Source organism: Phoenix dactylifera, chromosome 11, assembly GCF_009389715.1.
Source record: "Phoenix dactylifera cultivar Barhee BC4 chromosome 11, palm_55x_up_171113_PBpolish2nd_filt_p, whole genome shotgun sequence".
Taxonomy (NCBI): domain Eukaryota; kingdom Viridiplantae; phylum Streptophyta; class Magnoliopsida; order Arecales; family Arecaceae; genus Phoenix; species Phoenix dactylifera.
The window spans coordinates 16847225-16872956 of NC_052402.1; the positions used below are offsets into that span (position 1 = coordinate 16847225).

The following is a 25732-nucleotide window of genomic DNA, read 5'->3' on the forward strand; positions in this document are numbered from 1 at the left end:
TAAAATATATGCACTTTAGCTCAGAAAAAAATAGTTAAAAAATCAAAATTCCTAACTACAGTGTATCCATTTTGGAAATGGAATTAGATATAGTTGGATTACATCCGTTTCATTTCAGTTCTAAAACTCTGAAAGTGATGGCCTTGTTTGCTCAAGCAGAGTATATTGATTGAGGAGGTGATACAGGGCTTTAAATGGGTACGGTGGCTAATCATTTTGTTTTTATTAGAAAAACGACGAGCAGAAAAGACCATAGATTTCTTAGAAACGGGGGATGCTGGAGAGGCGGTAAGGCTCGGATTATTCTGTTTGTGGTATCATTCGTAATCCCGTGACATGCCTTTCATAAGTAGAAAGGAAGCGCAAATGGGCTTGCGGCCCTCGTCTTGTCCTTTCCAATGATTGCCTTCCCACGATAACAGGCTCGGTTCCTTTGAGTACCCTTCGCATCCCTAATATGATACAGAATTAGGCCCACTAAAACCTCCAACTTGTTGGAGAATCGAAGATCTAGTGCAAATTTTTAGGGAGGCGTAAGTAACCATTGGAAGATGAAATCGAAGAAGAGTAAAGAAATTTATATAGTTTGATTACAGATCTATAGTCTTGCATTCTTGGAAGAGGTCAGTAATGGACTTCAGACTTGGATCCGTCGGCTCAATTCCTTCACATCCACCATTCACCTCACAAAAAATTCCTAATAATCTTTTTCTCCAGATTTATCGAACTGAATCATAGAGTAGGATTAATTAAAAATTTCAAGACATAGTTAGCAGTAATATATTAACATTATTTTGGTATTAGAACTTTAAGTTAAATCGAACTCATTTACTAATAATTTTAGTATTAGTTTTACCCTTTTTTTTTTGCTTAATATGACTTTTAAGTTTGAATTTTATGGTTAGGCATGGTATTTTGGATTAACTTTGGTCTCATTCCTTAACGGGATTATGTCCATGTCTACTCTATGGGTGTAGATCTAATTACATTAAGCTACGCATAAATATCATAAAATATAAATCTAATTATGGATGTGGCAGTGGTTGGCCGCATTATCCGAAAAAGGAAGATATGGTTGAAGATTCCAAGAGACAGACAGGCCAAATATCTCTTCTTTAATCTTTATGTAGATGATTTGACTTCGCTGGGCCCAAGCTGATCTACTTGAGCAGGCCTCGTACTTTAACATTTACGACTTAGATGATATTATCTTTTTTTTTAAATTATTGTTTTTGTTTGGAATATATTGTTTAACTACTTCGAAGATGATCATCAGGAGATGTGGGGAATTGAATAGGATATCAGTAGATTAGCAAGAAAGATCCCCAGAATCTTGCCAATGAACTTTCTCCACAGTCTTTAATGGTGATGACTTTTAATATTAAGTTTATATGTAACACTTATGCTTGTCACTAAGAACCCAAGATTAATTTAATACTGATGGTGGTTATATTACGTATAATTAACTTGTTCTTTATTTAAATTCAATCATTGTTCATTATTAAGAAGAGATGTAATGTGGGTTATGTAACAAGAAAAACATGTGAGCCTAGGATTGTGGCAACACACTCGTTTGGATTATCATTTACCATCTCCACTGGAACGAGGATCGATCTTTCAAAAGCATTGCATCAACAACATGACCTCCTTTGTGATGCTGAACAAAACTTCATGATAAAACACAATATTTATCATTAGCTTTTGATGTAGCAATAGATGATCCAGCTAATGTGGTGTAATCAACTTCGCCCAGCTCATGATCTCTGTGGCAACCCAGACGCACTCAAAGATTCTCCAAGATATTTTGACCGAGACCTTCTAGTTGACCTGAAAGATAGAACAAGCAAATTAGAAACAACCGACCTCTAAAGTTGAAGCCTCTCAGCTTAGCTTAACGAACGGTTAGCTCAGCAACCAACTCCAGCCGACCAGAACCTTATTATAGTAGAGGCAGGTTGACCCCTCTGCCCGAATATACACGAGGTTCCAATAATTCCATCACGTGCCAGGTGGTTACGGCACGTCCATGGATTATTATATTATGTCAACAGGCTGTTACAGCACGACCCTGAGTTTGTTAGGATACAATTCACAAGAGATTCGGGATCCCAGCTATAAATAAACTTGGAGATCCTTCATAAATGGTATGTGCCTAATACCCAATACCTTACTACTGAATCACTTAATACTGTCATTCTTCTTCTTCTTTCTTACTTCCCACCAAAGAAATCTCTCCAACTTAAGCTTTGAAGGGCCCAATCGGAGCCAATTCAGCGAGCTCTCTGATATTCTCTTAGTGTCTTGTACGTCTATAGAAGTAGTCCACGTCATCGTTCCGTGATCGGCACCAACTAGTCTCATATAAAAATATCCCAAAATTGACCATATTGAGCAATTCATCTCAGGTGCAAATCTTTTTTTTTTTTTTTTTGGATGAAGGAGGCAAAGCCACCCGACCTTTATTAGAAAAATAGAGTTTACAGAAACTATTTATAAATAATTTGCAAGAAAAAAAATATAATAAAAAAACTTTTATAAAAGTCAGTGGTCTGTAAGTAGATCTATTAAACTATTCAACAAGCTTAACAATCTCATAAGTATTTTGAAAGATCTCTATATCTTCAATATACAATTATATAAGCTTTGCATCCTGATAAGTGATATGAGTCCATCTTTTTTCTAAAAGATAGGTCAACGCCTCTCAACATACGATGCCAATACTGCGAGATTATTTCCAAGTTTAAAATGAGGGTTAAGCAATTTCTATGAACACAAATGCTTCTAGCTGAAGAAAATTAATAAGATTTCCTACAAAACACAATAGATAGAACTTAATGTAACGACCCAGGATCTCATCCAAAATGGCTAGCCGAAAGTTACTATTTGGGTTCCTTGATCCTGTATAAATACCCAAGATCTATCCAGCGAATAACCGATGTGGGACTAAACACACGCCCGCACGGGTCCTCACATACTCCCCCCGTTCAAGCCCTGACGTCCTCGTCAGGCTAAGGGTTCAAATCCATTCAAATCTAATCACAAACACCATCGGCTCATGGTTAGCCCCAATGGATCCGTGCTGCAGTGTCCCTAGTCCACATAGATTATGGGCCGGGTCCGCTCTGATACCATTTATAACAACCCAGAACCTCACCCAAAATGGCTAGCCGGAAGTTACTATTTGGATTCCTTGATCCTGTATAAATACCCAAGATCTTTGTAACAACCTAGGATCTCACCCAAAATGGCTAGCCGGAAGTTACTATTTGGATTTCTTGATCCTGTATAAATACCCAAGATCTATCCAGCGAATAACCGATGTGGGACTAAACACACGCCCGCACGGGTCCTCACACTTAATTTCTTTAAAAAATTCGACCATTTCGCTCTTTCTATCCCGGGTGCAAATCTTAAGTGAAACATACGGCACAATCAGTGGAATAAAATCATCTAGGGATCACAGGTGACAAACTCAGCTAGATAGTCGGCAAATAATATCCAGTGTGGACCCATGAACCGGACCTTATTTTGGCATAAAGCACGCGGTGCCCATGGATTCCCAGCTACAACATCATGCTGTCGTTGGAAGCGTTGTCTGATGTGCTTGTAAAGGTAATCTACGAACGTTCACATCGCTTCAAAATAATTGAACCATTTTATAAGCGGTGGCACCTTGGGGTCTGTCTACCGTGGCTTTGTTTAGCAAGGACAGCCTCAAAGCCATAGAATAAAGGATGAACTTCAACTAGCTTGCTTGCAGGCTGCAAACCAATTGCCGCCAGCCAAGTTGATCACCGCAGGACGATTCTGTACTCCTGACATATGAAATATGCTAAAATTCTCCACCGTCCCTAGGCGAGCTCACTAGAGTGATGATATATGAGAAAGCTATTCAGGGGAACTGCATCTGTCCGTTTGTGTAATACTTCTCTAAAGGGCTGTTCTAGTGTACATGACTCTCACCACAGCAGGATATCTTAGAAGGGTCGGATATATACAGTCCTATATCATAGTGAAGCAATTTTATTATTGTATGTATAGCACCCTAACTTTCCTTAGGTGCTCTGTTTGTGAACCATGATTTATTCCTCATAATTTTTCTCAAGTGAAACAACAGTAGACCACCATCGAATTATTGTTGAATGAAAAACAAGCCACTGTTGTCTAATGGTGTGTTGGAATAGATCCAATGGAACATTGCGAATTGCATGACAGCCGCACGTTCTTGATTCATGCGAGTCATTGCATACTCACTATGGTGGTGTCATGTTTGCATCAGCAAGAGTTAGTCAAAGAAATCTCGGTGGAGCATATCAAAGAAAATAGATACTTCGGGCACTTGGTGCATGGATATAGACTAGTTGGAGTGAGCTACATGAATCTTTTTTCTCCATCTTCTCTATTTAGGACCATACTTTATGAAAGATTTAGTGATATTAGATCTTTCCTTACTATTTCATCTGATGTGATTTTTGGTTTACCTTTATTACTCTTTTCTTTTACCTGCATCAAATCATTCCTTCATAATACATATCCAAGTTATGAAGGTCGTCTTTCTCTCAATTTGTCTTTAATTAATACTTTCTTTTTTTTTCTTTCTATAAATGACTTCATTTCAGCTATACTCATTTTGTGTATATGTTGTTTTCTAGCTATCCAACATTTAGCACCATAAAGTTTAGCTAATTGTATGGCTGCTCTGTAAAAGTTTTTCTTCAGCTGAGCAGAGAAAGTTTATCAATCCTGATTTGGCAAATTTATAATCGACCGGATTTCATAAATGGAAATAAATTTTGTTAGTTGCACCAATCTTCCTCCAAAAAACTCTCGCGTATAAAAAGACAACCCCATGCATTATTCTGATTCAAAACAATGATTTTGGCCAGTGGGTTGGCTCATTGACATCTCTTATTTGCAATAGCAAATCATGGCAATTGCCTGGGAGCTAGATCACATCACGAGAAATCAGTAACCAGAGAAAAGAAGAGGAAAAGCATGAGATGAGAAGAAGAGCAGAGACAAAAAGGGAAGAATTGGTAAGAGACCTTAATATTCCAATGTTGAAGTATATATGATATATCAAGTTTTTCTGGTCCACCGCCCTCGCCAACCGCCACAAAAATTCACCGCAGGAGAAAAAAGAAGAAAAAAAAAAGGGCATGGTGCCCGTGAGGCGAGAGGAGATTGGGTACGTGTCCACAAACTACTGGCTGGATCACTTCTCGGTACACCGGAAAAGATCTCACTACTGCGGATTTCCGCGGGGTTCCTCCTTCCCGTTACCCGCGAAGACGACGAGGCATAGAAGCCCTAGACCTAATGGCAGCCATCTCTTCCGTCTCCTTCGCCTCGCTGCGGCAAGCCTCTTCGGGGAGGAGACCGACGCCCTCCGCCTCTGGATCCTTCGCCACTCCGGCTTTCAGAGGCCCTCGACTCACACCCCCTAAGCTGCGCTCTCGAATGGTGGTCCGGTGCGTCGCGGCCACAAGCGGTGAACTTTCCTACTTTATTCGCAGAATTTTGTGGTTTATTTGAGGATTTCGTGCGTGATAGCAGCGGTTGGGGTTTTTCCATTGATTCTTATGGGTTATTGATACCGTAAAGTTGAAGTTTTAATCTGGATCTTTCTGAAATCCATTTTCCTTCGCATTTAGGGTGTATGTTTAGCTGAAATATTTATCTTTAGATGCCAATTTTTTTGCTTCGAAATTTTCTTCCGTTAATCGTTTCAGTATTTGGGTCTGTAAATCTCGTTTCGCTAATTGGTATTTTGACATTTTGGGATAAAGTTCGTTTCTTGTTCAAAAGATCAAGGGTTCTGGGCAAGTTATTGGCCTCTTCGACCGAATAAATAAGGTAGTAAAGAAATAATTGAGTAAAAGAGAAGATCCTTTTTAGAATCTAGCCGAGCTGAATCTTCGTAAACTTCTATCCAGTTATAGAACAGTATACATATACTCTCACGGTTCAAGAATGGTAGCAAATTCACGGCTGCTTAAAGCGATTGGAATTTCTGACAATAATATTGACACATTGGCATTGCATGTAAGCTGCAAGTTGAAAAGTGTATTGGGGAGTACGTAGGTAAACTGTGCACTTCTCACATTGTAGAGGTACACGCCTCTGCTCAACTCAGGCTGTGCCCAGCCGTGGTGGCAAACTGAATGTATTGGAATCCACTGCTTGCTAGGACTGAGTTGCACATGAATTTGAACCTGTGCCCAAGATGAGCTGAAGAGCTCCAGCTTGGTAAACTTGTGCTTAGGTATTGAATTGTTGCTGCTTGTTTACTGAGCTGCACTTGCGTATACATGCCTGTGCAGTCCACATTGAGTTGTTGAGAAGCTCATGAAAAACTTGTTCAATTGTAAAATTCAGTCCACTACAGAAGTACAGAATGGTCAGGTGCAGAGTTAGAATGGAAAATTAGGATGCCTGCTTGTATCACAATGTATTGGCAAATATAAGTGCATAATATCGCTTTGATACACAATCATATGAGCCATACAGATGGTACAGAGCAAATATGATGGAATACAAATAGGCACTTCAACTTTTTGCGAAACGTAACTGCAATCTTTATAGAATATGTGGTCTCCTTTTCTTTTACTCGGTAGCAACGTGTTATAGACTTTTACCATTGCTTTCTAGTGGCCCAAAGCATCTGACACTTCAACCTTTGAAAACTTGACATTAGAACACCCCCATACATCTTTTCCTTTTTTTTCTTTGAGTGCAAATTATGCTTCCATACGGTTGATACATGTAAAAATTAAAAATATATAATTATTAGCATACTCTGCCGGTAGACTAAGTTGAGTTGGGCATGAGTTGACACTTTGAGTAATTTTTTTTTTCTTGTTAAAATAATTGGATATACAGCATGCATTAGAGTATGCTTTGACAAGACACTGGATAAGGGTGTTCCAAAGTGCCAACACTTATTGGCTAATTTTAGTATGACCATCCAATTTCCCGAGCAGTATTATGCTATTGCATATAATGTCCAAGTGCAAGAAAGTGTCAGAACTCTAAAATCTGAAAACTGAAGTATCCAAGTCAGATTGTGTATATGCTGATTTTTCTAGACCATATCAGCAGATAACAAAGCCCCCTCTTTATAATCTTCTCCCTTCCATGTTCTTGTACTCATCTTCTTAAATTGTGATTGGTGTGGCTTTAGAGTTGAGCTTGGTGATGCACATAGTGATATTGAGAGTCTCTACTATCCAGCATACGCAAAAGTCAAAACTTTATGGAATGTGCAGTCATTTAATCGAAAATCAGCCTAGCGTGGTGTATCACTCTAGACTCCTCTTCGTACTGACATAAGACAAGTTCAGACTCTCCTTGCAGCTGGTGAATGAACTATGTTCTTGTGCACATATCTCATAGCTTGAAATAAATAACTCAGTGGCCTCTTTAAAATTTATGTTCAGGAGTTAGTTGGAAACCATGCATATAATTGTGTCCTAATATACTCTATATAACAACCTAAAGGTTGTAGATGATGGTTTTGGGTTTCTCTCTGTAGCGATGCTGGATGCAAGATCAACCTGTAACTGATGTGCTAAGGGAATTGTTTAGTGTCTTAAAGAGGTATAGTGCTAGTGCTATTCTTTGTATGTACTCCGCAAAATTATGGTTTACTCTTTATTTGCCTATTATCTACCTAAATTGAGTACTTAATATTATTTTGTGCAACCCATATATCCAACTTCTTCTATTCGCTCTTTTCTAAGAATTCTTTTACTCAGCATTTTTTGTTATATAATAAAATCTCATCTTTGAAGTGCTTGATGAAGCATAATGAAGTGAAAACTGTTCTTAGAAGCTAAATTGTGCCCCAACCACTTGGCTTGTGTGCCTTTTCTTCTGTTGTTCTAGAATTGTATAGAACTATAAGCAACAATATTCCTTTCTTACTTGTTAGTCCTTACTTCCACATATTCACCTTTTCTTATCCTCGTCAATATCTGAAGTTCTGTAAAAGAGTTGGGTTCCTAAAATATAGTTGAGTCATGGATTGTGCAATAAAACAGCTCCTGATAATGAACAAAAAAATGTTATTTAAAAGATTCTTTAACGTACTTTTTAACTCTTGGTCTGTTCTTAGGCAGCTGATTGGATTTTCATTGTCTGAGTTTTCCTTTTTATTTCCAGATGTGCCACCCACTGTATCAGAAACAAAGTTGAATTTTCTCAAGTCATACAAGCAACCTATTCCGAGCATATACAATTCTGTATTGCAAGAACTCATTGTGCAGCAACATCTGATGAGGTACAAAAGATCTTATCAGTATGATGCTGTCTTTGCAGTTGGTTTTGTCACTGTATTTGAGCAGCTGATGGAAGGATATCCTAGCAATGATGATCGAGATGCCATCTTCAGAGCATATATCCAGGCCTTAAAGGAGGATCCTGAACAGTACAGGTAAATCTTCATAGGCTCCTGAAAGCTCATTTATACTCTAGCTATGCAATTCTATGTCTTTCACTAGAGTAAGAACTACAAATAAATCAGGGTATATTCATCATAATGTAATTCAATGAACTTTGTGCAATAATGTAATTTTGCTTTAATTTTTCTGGAGTTATTACCAATAAATAGATGCTGAATCAGTTATTTTGTTGATGAGTACTGGGGTTATTGCCCCCTTTTTTTTTAAATTGAAAAAGTACTAGGTGTGATTTGCTAAGTTCGTGGTCAGATTGTTAATCCAATCACATTTTTCTTATGGCTTAGTCACAAGATGACTTGTTGACCAATGTACCAGATTGATTTGGTCAAAGCTTCAAAGCATGATAATAGGTGAACTGGTAACTAGATAATGCCGTATAAGTTGTATTGTCACATGTATATGAGTTAAATGCAAGGCATACATAAAATTTGGAAAGAAAGTTTATCTCATCCTTTTTTTTCTTTTTTTTAAGTCTCTGTTATTACAATGGGAAGTCTAAGGATGTAACCACCCCTGAGTTTGAGCCCCAACTCTTTTCCACATGTTTGGGACTCCACAATGGGGCCACTTAGGAGATGGTAAGGCCTCTTGTCACAAGTATCTGTTTCTCACTCTGGCATTATGTTCCAATCATTCTTCTGCCACCAGTCACATGCATTATGCATGTTGCTTTCTAGTTTTTAACTAGTACTAGGATAACAGACTCCAAATAAATGGGACCAGGCTTGAACAACATCGTGGATCACAGTGAGCATATTGTATGTTAGTAAATGATCATAAAAATAGGCATGTTTAGTTCTGAAATTTTTTCCTTTTTTTTTTGTCAAAGCTTTCTATTATCATATAATTTCTCATGAAAAATTTTAAGGTTACCACTAAAATTATTTTTTAATGATATGCTTGCCCATAGTTTTTAGCCGGGGTTTTGGTATGAAGCTAGCAACACTGAAATCACTGGTCTGATCCTATCTTGCCCTTCAATACAGTGGACAACCAATAAGTTGATGACTGGTAAACTAGGGTGTTCATTTATATAATTTGCAAATTGATGATCGCCCCATGCGATGTTTGTTTGTTTTCAAGACTTGAGTTGCATGACCTTTGTTCTCTGCATAAGCAATGGTCCTACCATATGAATATTTTTGTCTTTGTAATTTGAATATGCTTGCCCATAGTTTTTTGGCCAGGGTTTTGACTTGAAGCTGATAACACTGAAATCACTGGTCTGATTCTATTTGGTCCTTCAGTTATAGCAGACAACTGATAAGTAGATGACAGGCGTTTGCATAGTTCGCAAATTGATGATCACATGTGATATTCTTTTGGTTTCAGCACTTGGGTTGCATGACCTTGCTCTCTACCAAAGCAATGGGCCTACCATCTGAATCGTAATGTTTTAAATTAGCAAATGGATTGGTGGTTTCTGGCATTTTTTGTTGCTACAGTTTATCTTTAGGAGGTAGGTAGTGTAAAGAATAATCTGTTAAATTTTGAAATTTGATTTTCAACCAATTCACTTATGGAATTGTTTTAGGCGCTTTTGATGAGTGTATGTTTCATTTCTGCCATTAACCATCTCTATTAGGCTACAAGATCTTTAGATAATCCACAAGTACTGTCAGGTTAATCTTTGTTACTTTATTTCTCCTAGACAAGTAGACAGTATTGGTAATTGTGATGTTCAATATGCTTTAAGTCTTCAACTATAGCCTCCATTCTTTCAAGATCCTATAGTTTAATCTTGTCGTGCTTGTCCATTGCAGATGTGATGCACAAAAGCTGGAAGAATGGGCTCGTGCTCAAAATGCTAATTCATTAGCAGATTTTTCTTCGAGAGAAGGAGAGGTTGAAGATATTTTGAAAAATATTTCTGAACGGGCTCAGGGTAAGGGAAATTTCAGCTATAGTCGATTCTTTGCAATTGGACTATTTCGTCTGCTTGAGCAGGCAAATGCAACAGAACCAACGATCTTAGAAAAGGTTGTCCTTTCTTCATGTTTGCTGACATTTACCCACACTTTGTCTTCTGTATTTCGTTGTACTCATTTTAGTACTAAATTGTTATACTAGAGATAGCTGTTGCTTATGAATTGGGCTGTCTTATAACTGATATTTTAGCTAGCATTAATTTATTTATTCTTGGTCAAGCAACTATGGAATTGTCTCTACTAGATTTTCTGTTCGTCTCTGTTCTTTACATTGTCTTTATTTCGTTATTATGTAAATTTTAGGACATATTTCAGTATAACATGACATGCCAATGGATGAGCTAATGCAATAAGCAAATCTACCAAAGGATGAATTATCTATAAGTATATATAAAGAACTAATCAAGAATTAGTAAAATTGGTAGGTAGTAACCAAAGAGTTGGAGCACCAATAACTGGAGATTCTAATATACCCACTCGACATGCTTAGTACCTATATCTGTCTGAGAGTATAGTCCAAACCTGATTTCTGTCTCCTGCAGAGGCCTAGTCAGGTGCTTACGTACTGACTAGCTAGCTGGCCAGATTGATTGTCCACCTAAATGGTTCGCCTCTATGTGGCATTGTCAAAGGACCTCTTCAGTCTTGGTGGCCCAGTCAGCAGCTTTTTAAATAATGGGTTCAAGTAATTTAATGAACAAGCTAACGTTACATGTTTATATTTCTCACATTGAAAAAGAAATATAGGCCTTAAATTCTTTATGGGGATAACTAAGATAACAAGAGCATATTTTAGGCAATGTAAATGTATTGCAAGTACTGTAGGATAATTACATATTGACAGTACCATGAAAAGTTAATGTGTTGCCTTTATCTTTTGTGAAATTCAGAGTGACTTTGCGATTACCATTTCCAATTTGTAGACTGATTCTTAAATCCTCTAAATAAAAATAGAAAAAAACTAAGGGCATGAATCCCAGGTAATCTAGAAAAAAATGGTGAGCATAGGTTTAAAATGGGAATCAGTATCTTCTATGAGTATATTGCTTCAGTGTGCATCTGCAAGAGTTGATGCACATGGATATTGGCCAGCATAATCTATAGAATGGTGCATATCCCTGCACCATTAGAACCTGTTGACACAGTGCTGGCATATTTGTTGGTCATGATGTGCACTTTGAGCCTTGGATTAGTGTTATCAGATCACTTGGGTAACTTTGTGTGGGACCCTGATGCTTGCTCTTCGAGGCATTTCCGTGAATCCTTGTACTCTGATAAAGGGTTGTGTGAATTACCCATTTCACCCGAAAAAAAGTAAAGCCTTGGATTATTGTTAGGAAATTTGGTGTTCTTGTTTACACTCAATATTTAGAGCTTATGCTGACTGCACAATGTTGCCAAGCTAAGAGAGTACCCCAAAATGTTATGAAGAAACTTTATTATAACATGGCTTTTTTTGATGTGTACTTTCTTTTGTGTCCAAGACATGTCTTGTTACAGGAAAAATGTTAGAAGTTGAAACAGAAGTAGCACATGTGCAAGCCTAGAGGATAATGAACCAATTTTTTTGAACATATCTATATTGAATAATCAGATAGGTAGATGTTGGATTAATATTCAAAAAATGCTAGAATTTAGTTTTACATTTTTCCCCTGAGCTTCACTCTGGCATTTTTAGGAAGCACATTATATGCTTACTACTATCCAAATAAACTCTATTGGGAGACTCAAGTCACTTCTATTCATCATTTCTTTAACACTTGGTTTGGTCAGTGGATCTCTAGGTAGATACACCACTTATTAACCTCCATGAATTCTAGTTGAAATATTCTATTTTTGCTTCCTTAAAAAATAAAAAATCATTCATACATTGACCTATAAGCTTCTGCTTGGAAATTACTTATTTTGTAAGGAAATGCTTATTTCAATGTATCATTTTCAACTCAACCGTGATTAGTCAATTTTCTGCATTCAATTTTATGTAATTTAGATCATTATTTAAGGTTCCATTCTCATTTGAAAAATATGGATTCAGATCATTTGGTCTAACTAGTTGGTATTTATGTTTGTCCAAATGGTGGAAAAAAAAGAAGCTGAGTATAAGGTCCATTGGTTCATGAAAATCCAGTTTCTCCCAGCTTGTGGGTTCATGCTGACTCAGTTATTTCTGTTTGACAGCTTTGTGCTGCCTTAAACATAGACAAACAAAGTGTGGATAGGGACCTCACTGTATACCGCAATCTTCTTTCAAAATTTGTCCAGGCCAAGGATCTTCTGAAGGAGTATGTTGATAGGTAATTTTTTTATCCTGAAAGAAAATCTTGCAACTCGTTTTACTCTGTTCTCATAATGCCACGCAAATTAGATGAATATACATATAATAATTCACAGCACGACAAGTGTGTTCTATTGTACTAATGCATGCACCGCAAAGTTTTTTTGTTTCCTTTCTTGCATAATAGTTGCTTCAGTGGGATAAAAGAAAGATTTAGAAGTCAGAGAAAGATAACTGGCTATTAGTTTGTTTTGCAATGGATGCTATAATTGCTATGGTTTTTTCGTTTTGAATGTCAAGAGTGCAATAGTTGGATACCTAAGTCCAATGTGCCTCTTGCAAATTATGTTCATGCGGTTTATTGAAGTTTGATGCATTTCCCCCTAGGTTTATCGGATGGTGATTGGGAAACCTATTTTTAACTCAATTGGTAGTCTGAGTTAACTATTAAAGCTGTGGCTTAATTTTATGAAAGCTTATTTACTTCTGAGGTAGCTAATGTTTTCTTTATATATATTAATTCTGCAGAGAAAAGAAGAAAAGAGAGGAGAGAGTAGAATCTCAGAAGGCTAATGAGGCTACCACTAAATGCGTGGGGGGTTTTCATTGTGCAAGGCATCAGCAAGTCAATGTTTTGACCTGTTCGAAAGCTTGATGAAACTTCAGCTTGCTTTTCCTTTTATCTTCACTGGAGCAAGGTGGAAACTTCAAGCAACTTTGAGCCATATATGAAGATATGTTTCAATTTAATGTTTATTATTTCAGAGTTTGAGGATCCAAATGTATCATAGTTATTCAGTTGCACCAATTTTTATACTTTTGTTTCATATACGTATGTGTCATCATAATGCTGGCTTTATTATTTGCAACATGCAAAGGGCATGTGGATCGATGTTCTCCAAAGTCATGCACGTTTTTTTCTTTTATTTTGCTACATTGACAGCTTCATATTCGTTTTATTGTGCTCTCAGTTCTAGGATCTTAGAAGGACTCGTACGTGAAAGTTGCAGGGAATGTGGCATGGAAAAGATTAATGGAGGTTTTTGCAGCCACTCTGGACATTGTCAATAATGGATAGTTTTTATGAAGAATATAAAACTCGAGTAGTTTGATCACCTTTGCTGCTCTTTGGACATTGTGGTGGTTAAAAGCAATTCTGATGGCAAATCAACTGCTTAGCTTCAGTCTCGATTCATGGACGACACCTCCCAAGAAGTCAGCAGTATCCAAATGATGCTTAAGAAACTGCGATGATGCCTGCTTGTAAGATCGGGATGAAGTTGAGCACAGAGAGCTTTGTCCTCCCACAACCGGTCGGCTAAACTGGTGCTATCGGATGGCTCCCTCGTACGGTGTAGGGGAGCTTTAAGCTCCCAAATCAATTTTTAGACAAGGGTTTAAGACTTTAAGTGCTGTCTTTGGTACGCAAGATAGCAGATTTGTCCTCCATATCCTGCTAAGCATCATTTGAGGGCCATGGAATAGACTTATCTGGTTAGAAGGATAAGTCCCGGGTTATTCGGGGCAAAATTATTTCATCATTTGGACTTACTAGTTTTGTTCCACAACATGGGGAAGTTATCCTATCTGATTACTGTTTTGCTCCTATCTTCTCTCTAAGCACATAAAAAATACAAGGATAATTTCATCAATAAAGAATAAAAATTACCATACAATTATCTTTTTATCCCTATCCCCTCTTTAAGCGCACAAAAAAAAGTAATAACAATTTTATCCTTATGATGAAAAAAATCAAAATGCTATTTCCATGCACTTACCCTTTCAACCAAATGCACATGAATTCTATCTCCCCAACAATATCTGAATAAGTTTCCGCTTGCCCTTCCAAATTTATTCCACAGCCAAACACAACCACAGCAACTATCATATTTGATCTCATGAGCCTAGTGGAAGATGCAGAACAAGGTTATTTTGAAATGTGCCCGAAAATTGGGCCTGATTTTTTGTTTCTGATTCACAAACCTCTAAACCAGGTGTCAAAAAGCTTGTGTTGTTACTCTTAACCAATGCCTATACAATAAAATCTGGCGCAGCCCAAACAGACAAGAGTCAACTGAAATGGGCACTGTCAATGTTGTCTCGATATCTGAATGTGTCTGCCGCACCAAACTTCTCTCTCTCCTCGGACTTGTCATCTACATCTTCATCGCTTACGTCTATATCATTATGAATGACTGATGAGGGTGCAGAGGCATCACAGATGCATTGAGCTTTGCAGTTCTGAGTTGCAAGCATCTTGACCTGTCCAAGATGGGAGATCTCCACCACAACCTTGTCCCCATCCTCCGGTAGAGGCTGCTTCCAAGGTTCTCCATCGATTCTCATGTATGTATAGTCAGCTGCACCCTTGTGGAACTCAAATCGAATACGATGTGCCTATGTATGATTAGAGAACATATTTAACTTGGGCATTTGTTTTGACTAATGCTGGGCGAATTAAGGGTTGTAATGAGAAAAAATTGAACCTTGATATCTTATTTTTATATCACCATCAGTTTTTACCCTTCTATTTCCCTTTGTATGTTCGGTAGCAGCTTGGTCATTTAGAAAATAACACATACTTCATTTACCTGAGCAAGACGAGTCCCATGTCCTTTTCGGGAGAGCAAAACAAGTCCATGCCAAGCATTTTTAAAACCCACAATCTCAAGAAGGCCATCATCGACATATGGCGAAGTCAAGTCCCTCTGTAAAACCAAAAGCTAAAAATAAGAGATGATGGAAAAAATAGGAACTCTGAACTACTATACAGGTCGAATCCCCTCTATTATTAAAAGAAAATGAAATTTCTAAAACTTGATCAGGGGAATAAGCTCACATCTCTCTGCTTCTTCGTACTTGGAGTTCCCCAGGGATTCAGACCTCCAGAAAAGCTAGGCAAGTTAAGACAAACAATCGACCTGATGCTGAAAATTGGTGCACAATAAGATAAACAGGTTCAGACAACAGAAAATGGTCGATGAACATTTTCATGTCTATAGGCTTCAGCATGATAAGATGGAAACAAGTAACCATCATGCTAATGTCTTCTATGAACTACATTCAGTACAGAATAGTTCGAAAAGGTAAAGTGCAATCTTTGTAAAGCCTCAAATACCCAAGAAAATTTCCAACCTTGAGGTCCATTCCACTACCAGATGTACATGGTAGCACTTTATTCATAAAAAAAAAAAGGATTATTTGAGTTGAATACTTGTAAGAGTTGCACAATTTAAGGGCAATATGTTCATGGATGCAAAAGTGGATGCTGAACTTGTCCCACTTCAAACAAAAATTTGAAATGTCACGTAGATCTTTTACCTGTGAGGAATATGGAGCATTTCCCATTTTCCATGTTTTTTCATGATCTTCACCTTTGCAAGCTGAGCTATGTTCCTGCATTTGAATTCAACCACCCCAAAAAAAGGAATAGTCAAATTGCAAAACTACCAATTTGAACTAGATCCCAGAACATTATATTAAAATTTCATGATGTTTATGAGTAGGTTAATCATATGAACATTCCAACCAATTAGTTGTGGTTGAAGTGGCATCATAAAAAGTAGAGACGGAACATCAGTCTATGAGATGTGTAACATCTAAAATCTTCTAAAGACAACATTACGGGCCTGTTTGGATGTCTAATTAAGTTGCCTGTGAGATAAACCCCAACACAGTAAATTACAAGAAGAATTTCATTCGATTGGGAAGCATCTAGCTAGCAAATTTACAAACTATTAGGATATGCAGTTCCATTTAAAAGGTAATCTATAGTATCCCAATTATTTTGGGATTCTATGAATTTAAATTTCTCAACTTGGTACAAATTCTCTCCTGCACAGTTTAACTTCTCCGGTATATGGACTTACCCATCGATAGGCTGTTTGAGCATCCAAACAGACCCTACAGGTTTTTGCCACACTTGATAGATGAGATAACACTTGTTAATAATGGTTATCATTAATCAGCTATACTTAATTTTATCTTTATCAGAACTACTTATCTTTAACTTATGTTGCAGAAATAGTGATCTCTTATAGCTTAATTAACACCAATTACTATGAACTGAGATAACAAAAACACTGAAAAACAATTAGCATTTCATCTATTTTCTACAAAAGAAAATGTTTACCTTGAAGTAGGATGAAAAAGAGAGGCACAAAACCATCCTTGTGTACATCCAATCTTGACATAGGTACTCTGAATTATAATTGGGATAGAGGTGTGTATAAGAATCCATAGCGAGATGACCGAGAACATAAAGGACACATATGAATCTATTTCTATTTGTTATAAAGATAATTACTATAATCAGTATACATAAAATTATTGTTAAGATTATTAAGCAAACAGAAGAACATTTATCAGCAACAATGACTAAGAATTTTCATATGCAGCATGCGCATTTAGACATGCATGTAGAAAAACTGACCTGATTAACCAACTGATTCTTGAATTTTTCTGGACACAACTTGCGCTTTGAATGAAATGCATATGAGACCTGGGCATCCATCCCTATAAAAAAACAGGAAGTATGTCATTTGCATTCTCTTAATAATTGAAAAAAAGAAGTCATTGGTTTTTGCATATCATATAAAAACTTATTTGGTATATCTGTTTGTTTTCAAATTAAAAACGATCAAAAAAAATTTAAATATCTTAGCAACTAACCATAAGATACATAGTATTAGTATTCAGTGAAATATTTAGATACAAAAGAGATATCATCAAAATTTGGAAAACACTCTTTACAAGCCTGCATGTCAGCATGAAGACATTCACTTTCAGGCGGCATATATTTAGACATCGATATAACACCAAAAGTCAAGTTCGGATGCAAACGACCATATTCAAAGTGTTATACAAGATTCATTTTGCATTATTAGTATGCCTTCATTCATTATAACTAAATCACAGTATATAAAAGTTACATGTTACTGTTTTATGTAGATGTTTTACCTCATCCTTCATTATTTGCTTTCATAAGATAGCATTTACATAGCACTCGCAAATTACTGGTCACAGGTAGAGGGTTGAGATATGTTCCTAAATGGGTGTTAAAAGTTTAAAGTATTTTCCAAAAGAATCACGTATTTTCTAAATGAATCACAATGCAAGCATAGAGCTAAATGTGTGCAAAATAATACATATTGCAATGTATAGTGACAACTGACAAGGCTGTCTGGATTCTTTTATTTCGAAAAAAGGTATGAGTAACTAATGCATAAATTTCACTCAAGACAGCAAATGTTATGATGAGGACTCAGAAAAACATTCAAAAAAATGCTTAATCCAGCATTTTCCCGATAACAAATCTCTTATTCCATGTCATCTTATTTTATCTGCATGCACAAGGGAGTGCAAGAATGATGGGTATATTATTATTAAAATAACAACACTATGCAAATATCTTCTTGAATTAATGAATATAGGCAAAACTAAAAGTCTAATCATAAATATGCAGCTAGGTTTTCCCATTTACGGAAAGGACAAATCAAAAGATTATTAATGTAATCTACCTAATAAGACAATATTGAAGCCTCTAAAGCAAACTGATTCAAATATTTCAAAATATCATAGAACCACTCCCCTTAATTCCCCAAAAGTTTCGAACCATCATGAGATCCAGTTATGTAAGGGCAAAATGGGAATGTTTCCCAAAAAACACTGGAATGTTCCCCTTAACAGGATATCACCTCAGTTTAAACATTGGGTGTACATGATACTGAAATTATAAGCATCTGCTTATGTTACAGTTATAAGCACCCATTTTGATATTATCCAATATTTTCTTATAGTTATAAGCAAACGCTTATGTCCTCTTTCAAAGAAAAATCTTACCCATACTGAAGTAGTTCCAAAATCCTCCACGATATATCTGATAACCTTCCTGAGCACAGGTCAACATGGATTAGCTAAGCTAATTAAACAAATGTAGCATTTGGATCTCACATTATATGGAACTAAATATTTGAAAGCAACTTTAAAAAGTTAACCCATTTAGTGTGAAATGATACAAATGAATAACTATGGCTTCAAATATTACTAATGTTTTGCATTTTTCCTCAGCCCACTTGAATGAAAGATTGTTGTTTCTTCTGATGCATTCATCGAGAACATAAATTGGATGTTACTCTTTCAATACAATCCTATGGAAGATGGCTTCTGTAGAAATGTCGTGACTGTCAGAGTAAGGTTACTTTCATCTCCAGTCTCGCATGCAGAAATAAGTGCTCTCATTCCCATGGTAGAAGCAGAAACTTAATTGAAGGGAACCCTAGATGAGGCTCAAGGGTGTGCTCTGATGTAGCATATTAACTATACATCACCATAGCCATCAAGCCTTGTCCCAGTTACTTGGTGTTACCCTTATAGATCCTCATTTGCCGCATATCTTATTTAGGGTAACTATGATATTATTTCAAATTTCTCAAAATCCTTGTCACTCCATTCTTAGAGATTCCCCTTGCTAGATCCTTCAACAAATATTCAAGGGCCTCCTCAAATTTTCATTGTACTTGCCTACACCATCTAGGTTGCAACATTACTTTGTTCTCTACCACCGCAATTCCTACAACTCTTCAAATACACTCATTCCTCACTCTCTTTTCTAGTTTGATTACAAACTCATATCAGTATTCCCATTTCTGCTGCATTGGTTTATATTCTTAGATCCTTTATAACGCCCATGTCATGCAGCAGAGAAAATTGGTGCTTCAGAGAACAATTTGTCTGTAAATTTCTTTGTCGATCAGTCATTGATCTATTTGTCCCACCCACTAAGAGCAACATGACACAACTATTGTAAACTATCCACATTCACAATATAATGCAGAGATACAAAAATTGCAGAGATGGTCATGTATAAACAACAAATCTAATGAGTTAACTGTCTCGAGACCACTTCTCAAACTCAATTTGGAATATACATTCAAGAGTCTAACCATCTGAAATTCAAACCCACTCAATAAATAATATTCGGTTGATGGGCAAGAAGGATCAAAAGAAGGGTGATGCAGCACACACCATGATGGACTAGAATAAAAGGCAGAGTAATTATGATGATAACGTTCTGTATGACCAAGGTAACAACAAGATGATAAAGGCTGTATTGATGAGACATTATTAAATTAATGTTATATAGCTAACCAAATCCAACCACTACAATAGCCTGAAGCCATGGTGTCAATGTTTGAAGATCACTAAAGGACGGCCTCGACAATAAAGAATTATAATTTGATATTCATTAATATAGAAAAGTAATAGGATGCAAGGTTTGCCGAACCGGCCCGTACTGGCCGGTATGGGCCGGTACGAACCGGTCCGGCTAGCTACTGGTACGCCGGAGCCGTGGGAAATCGGTACGGGGCTAGTTCTGTGCCGGAGACGAAGAGAATGAGAGAGAGCACGGGGAAGAAGGGAGGAAGAAGATCTGTGGCCGCCATCGGAGAGCCGCAGAGGGGCGGTGGAGGCCGAAGGGGCGGCAGAGCCCGACGGGGGGCAGAGGAACCCGCGGAGGGGCGGCAACCGATTTGCCGATTTCACTCAAACCCCCAAATTAAAAATCCGCGGCCCCCTGTTTCGCCTCGGCCTTCGCCGCGCCCCTGCGGGTTCCCCCGCCCCCCCGCCACCTCCGCCGCCCCTCCGCGGCTCTCCGATGGAGGCCACAGGTCTTCTCCCTCCCTCTCTTCCCCGCGCTCTCTCTCGTTCTCTTCTTCTTCTCCGGCTCTGGTAGAAAAAGAGCTGGCCGGTTCGTACCGCCCGGATTCCAGTACAAACCAAAACCGTACCGGTCCGGTTCGGCAATCGGTATGCCTACCGAACCTGGTACGGGCGGTCCTTGATAGGATGAGTTTACTAAAATGAAGCATAGCAGAAAGCTCTAGTACTTCTCAACATAACATTCTCCTATGATACTCTCATAAATTATCCTCAATAATGTATCAAGAACCTTATAGATATGTCCAGAACAATGGAGTAAGAACTTTAATTGATACCTCTTTATTCAACAAATAGGAAGGATGGAGCAGGGGGAGAATATTTACTTGAACAATCAACACTCCAACAAGTTCGAACATGTAGGTCGCGTAAATACCTCTTTGGAAGCAAAAAATCAAGACTTGGTTCATGGAGTGTCGATTCGGTGATTTCAGAAGTTTCACTCTAAGTTCTGGAGTTTCAGCAAAAAAAAAGGGAAAAATAAAAAAAGAACAATAAAAGCCAAGAAAGTTTTACATGATATTTGAAGTATGTCGTTATGTAAGGTTCTTTATTTGTGTCATTTCAACAATTTTACGCTAAAGTCGATATGCATACAAGAGAAATTCATTAAGTGTAATGATATTTTGTATTGTGGACATACATACATGCATACATACATACTTTACTTGTTTGACAATGCATTATATATGTTGTGTGTGTGTGTGTGTGTTTTATTACTTTCTCAAACTTTACTTGTTCACAATTCATTATGTTAGCAAACATGAAACTTTTTAGTGCCGGGTACATTGACCTTTTCTTCATCTTTTTCAGTAGAAGTAACAAATATGTTCAAGTTAGGCATTTGCTTTTCACATATTGAGATTAAGAGACTATTCAATCAAAACACATTAGCTATGAAATCTCACATTTATTTTATATAAAAGTATTATTTTTGTGAAAAAATACTATATTAATTGTTTATGGTATGGTAATCTATGTAAAGTACTTTAAATAAGTGTCCATTCTAGAGTTCTTGTCCAATCAATCAGAAAGGCCCAGACCACGCTGGGGAAAAGAATGGCACTTTACAACTATTTCTTCTGCCTTATAACGGATTATGTATGCCCTCTTTAACCCAAGAAAAGGAAAGAAAAAAAACATAAAAAATTGACACGATATACGCCTATATACAACCAAATATAGGTAATGCCTACCATATGATATCAACAGTAAGATAAAGCTTTATAATAGTAATCAAAAGCTAGTTTTTGGTTATACGTTCTGCTGAAATTGACTGAAAACCACTGAAATTTAACCAAAATCAGTCCGTTATGATACTGAAACTAAACCGAAACTAATGAAACAAACCAAACGAAACTAGGGGTCAGCAATTGGCATCGGCCAAAGCTGATTCAGTTTCCATTTCGGCCAGAATGGATTGGTTTTGGCTTAAAACTTAATACCTTGATCAAGAATGTTGCAACTAATACTCTCTTCATTTTTTTTCCTTTGAATCAAGATCTTCTAAATTCTAGTCTATCGACCATATGGCTAAAATCCTTCTCATATCCTAGATGCCTACTCACTCATTTCTCTAACTTACAAATTTTTCACATTCACTAATTGATCTTAAATAAAGAAAGACATCATGCATGTACAAAAACGAACAAAGAAAACCCTATGTGCTCTCATGTAAACAGTCCTTTAGCTGAAGACTAGTAACTTTGGTTGCATGGGCTGGAATTAAGCAATTCTAATGACAGTATCATGAGCTATTTTAACAACATTGACAAATGTCCCAAATTCCACCAAGTAATTCAACTAAAACTATAGTTGTTTTGGTTGCAGGTTGGTTCGCAGTTTTGAGCTTCCTTTTGAAGCTAAAGTTACATATGAATCTTAACTTTAAAAAAAACAATAGCTGAAATTCCCAGCTACAAGCAACTGAATTTACAGGCATTCTAATTACATTCAATCAAATAGAGCATAACGTATTTCCATTTCTGGAAGAACAGATACATAAAACAACAGATCCAAATCCTGAAAAACATGTTATAATATATCAACAATATTAATATGGAATAATATGGAGAATAGGATATGTCTTACCATATTAAGTGAGTCTGTATCTGAAACACGACAAAAAGCATGCAGTGAATGTGGCAATTCCAGAGGAGCAATTGGATCGCAAGTACCCTCCTTGGAGCTCGCATTCTCATGATGATATGCCAGCTGAAGTGAGAAAATAATATCTTTTAAAGAATAAATTTTGAACCTCAAAAAATTAGAATGCCCATAAAAGAATGCACATTGCTACACTTATCCTTTACCAGATTCTTCAAAATCAAATAAGTGAAATGAAAGAACAGAACTCCTACGAACAAAAAGAAAATGAGATGACATATGAGATAATGCCAAGAATTGTACTTCTTATCCTAAAAAAGGGGGTGCACAAAGTGCTTAACCTATCAACTTTCATTTCTCTTGCTTTCATCACTTGCTCTAGGAATGATTTCACAGACTGACGGTCAGTGCCAGGATTCTTTTTACCCTGCAAGTAATGAGTGCATGTTATGAATGAAAAAGTAACACAAACCTCTAACAAACACTGCTTGAATTATATCTTTCTTTTTCCTGGTCTGACAGGAATTAAGAAGTATTTTTTATTATAATATTGGATCGCAATCTCCAATTTCTCCTATACTGTTCTAAAGTTTCTATAGGAAAGAACCTTATTCTCATAAACTTGCAGAAAACACAAAAATATTCAAACAATGGAGGTGTGCATATGCATGCATTCTGTCAATGACCAAGTATACATCTATATTTCTGGCTTATTATGAGGCTTGGTCCCAAAATAGTGCTAAACCACCAGGCTGCATTATTACATGGAAAAAAACAGCTGTTGGATAGACTTAAAAGTTCAAAAGAACTCTATTGTTTGACATACCCAACCAAATGAAAATGGAAGGTTGTTTCCAGTTCCTAAAGGCACTGTAGCAATAGGAGGTGGGTGATCCAGTTGAGATCACAAACAACTCCAAGCAACCAACTTGCTGTACCATCACCACCTGCAACCTAATGAAATACCTGTATGTCAAATACAAACCAAAGAGGACAGAAAATTTCAAATATATTACATGCAAAAAAAATATGGGGATCGAGGAGGGATATTTTCTTATTTTATTTTGGACCCTTTTACTTACTATCAGTTTCAATCTCCTCTGAATTTCAGCAGCAAGATTATCTCCTCAGACTTGAGCTTCCAAATTGTGATAAAGCTTGTGCAACACCTGTCTGGTGCTCCTCACTCAAATCAAAAACCTAAGAATTATACAATTTAAATACCACCAATGAATTCTGCATGCATTTTCAGTCTAAATCAGACAAATTATTTTAAGTTTAAAATCTGATCATGCAAGGCACAACTCTATGCAATAATCTTCTGTAGATATAGTGTATTACCTGTACTCTGTTGAGAAGCTCACGATATGTTACAATCAAATCACCTCCAAGTTGGCCACCCACTTTGGGGGTGATAAAAACTATCACAGGACAACTGGTGTATAAGAAATATGCTCTGCTGATAACTCTGTAGTATATATTCCGGAATATAAAAGTCCTTCAGCACTGATCGTCCCCGAACTGCAATATCCATTCTGGTAACCAACCTGCAACATTACATCATACATATTTGAAGAAAATAAGAACAAAATCAGCAAAAGCAGTACTGGCATCATTGATTATGAAATGCCCCAAAAGTAACAGAAGCACCAATCTACTCTGCCAATATATTATGCAGCAAGCGCAGAATTAATCGACGCCATTTCCAACGGGCAAGAAAGAAATGTACAGTAAAAGAAGAATAGTTAAAAATGCAACTTCCAATTGATTCCCAGCCCTAACAGAGAAAGAAGTATGGGAGTCAACTCCCAGATGGATGGAAATCTAGTTCCTCCCTTATTAAAACAAGACAAAAACAGACATAAGACCAAACACCAACTCACATGCTCCGAAATAAGAACATCATACATCTTGATCCATGAAACATGGATAAAAACCCTAATTCAAACGAGAATATTAATTTTTCCAAGGAAGTCCAGCTCTAGGCAGAATATTAAACATCAGAACCTAAAAAATCGAGCAAGAACACGAACCTTAATCGACGAAACGCCGTTAAGGAAGAAGCTCGCTTTTGAAGGATTGAGAGAAAACCTCAGGAGATTCGAAGCGGCGGCCTCCTCACTCGATTCCTTTCCCTGCGAGTCCAAAGCCGACACCAGAAGGAATTCGATTGAGGCGATTCCAAGTAACCTTAGAGTTGTCAGAACAGTACTGAAGGCCGCCAGCGGGTCCGGAGTCCGGACATTCAATAACCACCTGCAAGGGCAAAATTGGGATTTTGAAAATTTGGAGGAGCATTTCTTTCTCCTTCGATATTCTCGACGCTCGACGGTTCGGTGGATCCGCTACGTAAGAAAGGGATAAAAAATGTGATTTAGTGTGGGACCCACCATAATATCTTTGCGTGTCGTTTAATGCGATATGGAGAAGAATTCTTTCATGCTTGATGGTGTCCGTGGGATACGAGATTCCAGAAGCGGGCCCGCTGAGATTCCGAATTAGTGAAAAAAAGCATGCCCGAACGAATAAAGCCGCTGAGATGATAGCCCAATAGAATTGGATGATTACTTTTATTCATGCAATTCAAATTATGCGGGCGTCCATTAAATACTCTCCATTTAGATACGTAGAGTGAGAGAATTTATTGGTCCACTAATAGCTTCGATGGAAGTATACAACCCCGGATTTGCCTTTACTACGACTCAAAACGGTGACCATATGACACAAAGAAAAAGCAAGCACTCGCCACAGGATAAGGTTTCCTTGTCGTTTTCCTGCGCGGCTCAGTCTCGGTTTTTTCTCCCCCATTACTTCGAACAGCAAACAGCCGATCTGGTAAATGTACTTCTGCAACGTATTGAGTTTTAGGCCTATCGCGGATGATATCGATTACGTGTCGTGCCGAGAAAACGTTAGATTACTGGTAGTCCGCATTGGAATCAAGTAGGGACGGCTTCAAGTCCTCGCGAAATGGATGCATCGCTAATGTCGGCGAATTTACGGGGTGTTCCAAACATCCGCATAGAATTCTATGCGGGCTATCAACATTTACCGTCACCTTTTGGGTTTTAAGTTGGATGGTGACGAACTTGGCTAGCTTGCAAGCACGACAATAATATATGATTACGAAAAATTACATACTTTTTTTTTTCTAGGACAAAAATTACATACCTTTCTCCAAAATAAGATAGACTAAAATTGGGCATGTAGGATGCAAATAATTTATTTAAAATATGAGAATA

The 25732-nt window shown here is 37.2% G+C and overlaps 1 protein-coding gene and 1 pseudogene across 2 annotated transcripts; one reads left to right on the forward strand and one right to left on the reverse strand.

Annotated features, from left to right (window-relative positions):
* Window positions 1-5113: 5113 nt before the first annotated feature.
* Window positions 5114-13568, forward strand: LOC103714754 (protein THYLAKOID FORMATION1, chloroplastic-like). Of its 2 annotated transcripts, none has more exons than XM_026807539.2 (5): window positions 5114-5491; window positions 8164-8434; window positions 10226-10442; window positions 12569-12684; window positions 13194-13568. In XM_026807539.2, the coding sequence occupies exons 1-5, from the start codon at window positions 5320-5322 to the stop codon at window positions 13318-13320; spliced, it is 903 nt and encodes a 300-aa protein (XP_026663340.2). In that variant the 5' UTR covers window positions 5114-5319; the 3' UTR covers window positions 13321-13568. The 2 variants fall into 2 exon arrangements, with proteins under 2 accessions (XP_026663340.2, XP_026663341.2); XM_026807540.2 differs by having other exon boundaries at window positions 5152-5491; window positions 8320-8434.
* Window positions 13569-14297: 729 nt separating this feature from the next.
* Window positions 14298-24216, reverse strand: LOC103714752 (annotated as a pseudogene).
* Window positions 24217-25732: the final 1516 nt, after the last annotated feature.